Genomic DNA, 4,794 nt, shown 5'->3' on the forward strand with positions numbered 1-4,794 from the left:
AGGTTGGCCCAGGATCGAACATTGTTTCGTTCTGCTGTGCATGGGGTCGCTATGAGTCGGTTCCGACTCGATGGCACTTGACAACAACAACAACACAGACAAAATCCTGGGGGCAAGATTTTTGTGGGATGAAAGGATAACCTTGCTACAATCGGAAAGCCCATGACTATCCACACTTGGGGAAATGCCTTTACCTGAACCCTTGGAAGTGTTCGGCATAAGATAAAGAGATCAAGCAAACTCTATTTGAGCCATCAATGTACTGGAGAGCCTGTACCACCCCCTACAAGTTCTCCAACCTGCAGAAACATCTGCCAGCCCAGAAAAAGAACCTATGGTGGGAAGGAAATTCATTTGTGTGTTGTTTGATTCAATAGGTTTTACTATCTCTAAAAAGTCCATTTACTATCTCTAAAAAGTCCAATTAATTTTTATTAAGTTTCTACATATGCAATGTGTAGTACTGTGGTTGTGGCTAGTAGGTTGTAAGTCATAATTGTGTGTGCTTGAATTTTTATACTTTAGAAGCTATGGGCTTCTTACAGCACCCCTATCTCCCACCAGTATGCCCTGACCACTCCTAAAAACAGACTCTCCATTTGTGTATTTATTCAAGTCATTGGAGTGCTGAGGGGAACGTCTTACAGAGATAAAATAAAGCATATAGTGGATTTAAAAATATTTATATTTAGTACATTCTATCCAAATGAAAAATAGTTAAGTGATTGAAAATAGGTCAGCAATCTATACCCTAAAACATACATTAAAAATTGCACTTCCTCCAAAGTAAACGTGGTCACACATATTGTTTGTGTTCCACTTTACCTGAGATTACACACCTCTAGAGTTCCTCCCCTCCCACTGTTTCCAGCATGGAGCAGTCAGATACTCAATAGGACAGCAGCTAGAGGAGGGTGTGTGCCCACAGTGTGGTTTCTGTGTTTTGCTTGAAGGTTTATGAAGGTTACGGCCAAACTGAGTGCACAGCTGGATGTACCTTCACCACACCTGGAGATTGGACTTCAGGTAGGCTGGGATAGAGGTGTGGGGGTGGTTCACAGGACACATGAGGGAAAACTGCAGGCTCTCACATGCTCTCATGGAAAATAAATTTACATGAGCATTTAGAAAAAGGCAATAGAAATTTAAGAAAAATATTAACAGTGGTTAATGTGGCATTATGGATCTGTTGTTTGCTTGTTACACATTTTCTTAAATATTTAACTATTTCTATGCTTAGTTGTTCCTGTTTTTTAATAGACAAAGTTACATTAAAAAAGAAGAAGAAGAAAGAACAGATTACAAGATACAACTCCAGGTGGCAAAATGTATATAATATCAGCATATAGGATTTTATAGATTCCAAATACCACACCACCTTACTGCATTCTTATTTGAGTGAAGGAAGTGTGGGTGTATGATTTATAAATGAATCTGAAGGAGAGGCAGGTTGACAGTGTTGAGAGCATCACTTCTTAAAGGGTCATTTCAGAGGTCCTTTGGAGCCCTGGTCTCTTGTAACATTAATGCCTATGAAAGTGGCAGTAAGCTCAGAAAGGAACAGCTCCCATTCACATCCTCATTCTGAAGAGATTAATATTGCAGGACAAGGGTGGAAGCAGATCTGGAGTGAGTGGCCCATGGATCATACATCCCCAAATTAGATCAGTCACTAGAAAGTTTTGAAAACCATTCAGTGAAAAAAAATCCTTCAGGCTGTCAACTTCTTGGGGGCAAACTTTGTGCTTTAGGTTTCTCAGCCACAAACTGGGAGTTTGGGGATGATGTGCATGCAAAAGAAATGTGCTCATTAATTCAGTGCCCTGGTGTGGTGCTGTAGGTTAATGTGCTAGACTGCGAAGTTGGTTTGAACCACAAAGTTGGCAGTTTAAGCTCGCCAGCTGCTCTTGGAAACCCTATATAGGGTGGCTAGGGTCAGAAGTGACTTAACAGCAATTCACAACAACAATTTTCAAAGTACCTTGATGTAGTCAGCAGAAACATGATAATTGGATGCTAAATTGAAATTATATTTGGTTGAGTCAAGTGTAAAAGTTTTTTTTCTCAGCTTGATCTCTCAAAAGTCAAGTTAAACAAAGCCTATTTTATATATAAATTTTTGTTCTCTCTCCCACTGGAAGGAGATGATGGTACTACCATCATCCTGACTGATACCCCACAGACCTCATATGTCCACTTTCTTTTGGACACTTACCTTCCCTGTTTTGCCATCCTGTATATTTTTCTATGCAAGACTTTTGATGTTCTGACTATTTAACTCACCTTGACCATAAATGCTTGAAAAACACGACTAGGTATGGGAGAATAGCCACCTTTGTACAATATGCAAAATTGGCCAGCTCTCTCTTAAAAAAAGAAACCAGTGGCTCAGCCTCGTGCTTCATAGACTGTGGCTCACTTTTCTTTCAGGACCTTGGCCAGCACCTGAGTTTAAACCTTCCGAACTGCCAGTAAAATATGTAACAACCATAAATAATAACTTAGAAATGACATGATTTTGTGGTCATTGTATACAATACTAAGAAAAATTTGAAGTCTTGTTTTGGGAGGCAAGTTGCCTTAGCTTGGTTTTCTATTCCTTTCTTACTGTCATCTGTTGTTGTTGTTGTTAAGTGCCGTCGAGTCGGTTCCGACCTATAGCGACCCTGTACAAGGTTTCCGAGGGTGTAAATCTTTACAGGAGTAGAAAGCCTCATCTTTCTCCCGTGGAGCTGCTGGTAGTTTCGAACTGCTGACCTTCAGATTCGCAGCCCAATTCGTAACCACTACGCTACCAGATCTGGAAGCCTATAAAAAATGTAAACTCTCAGACCTTCTGAGTCAGATCTTTGACAAGATTCCCCGGTGATTACTATGTGCATGAATCAACAGTTTGTGACTGGAGAAGAAAGCAATGATGACTGTGGTGGTGACAGTGGTGTGCTGTGGAGTCGGTTCCTACTCATAGCGACACTGTACTGGGTTTCTGAGGCTGTAAATCTTTATGGGAGCAGAATGCTTCATCTTTCTACGGCAGAACAGCTGGTAGTTTCAAACTGCTGACCTTGAGGTTAGCAGGCCAATTCATAACCACTACGCTACCAGAACTCCTAATGATGACTGTAGCATCCCCCAAACCAAAAATGTTTTATTGGGTATCATTGGGGAAAAAAGAAAAAAAAAACCCTGACCATGTGGTTGGTGTGGGTATAAGCCCTCCCCAGGACTCTGTATAGGTTGGTGCTGGGCCAGGTATACCTATTCTATTCTTTGAGATGCAAATCAGATGTGAAACAATGGCAAATGTCTGTTTAAAGAGAAGATGTATTGCTCTGCACCTCTGTTGTTATTGTGTGCCATTGAGTCAATTCTAGCTCATCATAACCCTCTAGGACTGTCTCATCAGGGTTCTTAAACTGTAATCTTTATGGAAGCAGACTGTCACATCTTTCTTCTGCAGAGTGCTGGTGTGTTGGAACTGCCAGCCTTTTGGTTAGCAGCAGAGTACTTAACCACTGTGCCACCAGAGCTGCATTTACATCTGTAGTTCCCCACTCTGAGCACTTAGGGGATTTAGAGGGCATGGTTTCTTTTCAGTGTTGTAACTTATCAGAACACTGACAACAGCATACTACTCTTGTGCTCTAGGACATGTTGGGGCACCCCTGCCCTGCAATCATATCAAGCTTGTGGATGTTGAGGAGCTGAACTATTGGACCTACAATGGAGAGGGAGAGGTAAACTTAAACCTTTAGCCATGTGTGTCTGCTACATGTAATGAGTGAAAAAACAGTGAATATGGAATTATTTTCCTTTCATTTTATGTGTAAAGTTGTTTGAAGTGACTGATAAATTGAACTCTGTGAACTGAATTCAGCATCTCCTCTACTGTTGTCGAGGCACCCAAACCCTAAGACTGGGACTGGGCTGATCTAAATGAGATTTGAGAATTTGTTTTTAAAATCCATTCCATGCCCAACTGTGGCATGGCTTGATGCTGTGGCTGTGTAATCTCTTCCACCATAGACATGCCCATTTGCAGATCGGCTAGCTGGCCTAACTTGTTTGTTCCCTGTGAGTGTGTGAGTAAGAAATGGGGGGAAAGCTGCCCACCTTGTAGGGAAGAAAGGGGTCAAGCTTCTCGGGTAGATGAACTATCATCAGTATCTGTGATGAGATCCCATCCAGTGTCACAAAGCAGTATGTACCAAGTCCAGGGGCTTCCTAAGATGGGAGAGACAGTGGGCACCTGCAGTGGCCAGTGCAGGGAGGTCATCTAGAAAGATGGGTGGGAAGACACTGCTTGATAGATGGTGGGAGATGATCCTGACAGCTGGTGGCTGTCCGCTGTCCATTTTTACCATCACTGTAGTTTCAGTGGTGATTTCTTGAGTAGTGTACATTATTCTCCACATCTCATGACAGCCTCCCTCCTTACATTGTGGTATTTGTCCCCTCAGATATGTGTGAGAGGACCAAATGTGTTTAAAGGTTACTTGAAAGATAAGGAGAAGACGAAAGAGGCCCTGGACAGTGATGGCTGGCTTCACACTGGAGACATTGGGAAATGGCTGCCGGTATGTATGTTTGGAACCATGGAATGCCAGACGTTTGGTAGTGAGAGAGCTTCAGAAAGTTCATGGAAACATTCTCTTATGTTTTAATTCCATTTTTTCCCACAAATATTTTGAAAGTCTCTCATGTGTACATATATATTCGAGGGGGCTTCAAAGTGTTTGTAGGACAAGAAATTAAAAGATAATGGAATTTTTCCACAAACTTTTTGAAGGCCCC

At 41.8% G+C, this 4,794-nt stretch overlaps 1 protein-coding gene across 5 annotated transcripts in view; it reads left to right on the top strand.

The window, feature by feature from the left end:
* Positions 1–4,794, top strand: part of ACSL6 (acyl-CoA synthetase long-chain family member 6) — a 66,209-nt gene that overhangs the window by 46,903 nt on the left and 14,512 nt on the right. For all 5 annotated transcript variants that reach the window (XM_006872933.1, XM_006872935.1, XM_006872932.1 and 2 more), the window contains 3 exons: positions 954–1,026; positions 3,649–3,737; positions 4,461–4,577. In XM_006872933.1, coding sequence (XP_006872995.1) covers positions 954–1,026; positions 3,649–3,737; positions 4,461–4,577 — 279 coding nt within the window. The remainder of the gene's footprint in view (positions 1–953; positions 1,027–3,648; positions 3,738–4,460; positions 4,578–4,794) is intronic.

Source organism: Chrysochloris asiatica, unplaced genomic scaffold, assembly GCF_000296735.1.
Source record: "Chrysochloris asiatica unplaced genomic scaffold, ChrAsi1.0 scaffold00215, whole genome shotgun sequence".
Lineage (NCBI taxonomy): Eukaryota > Metazoa > Chordata > Mammalia > Afrosoricida > Chrysochloridae > Chrysochloris > Chrysochloris asiatica.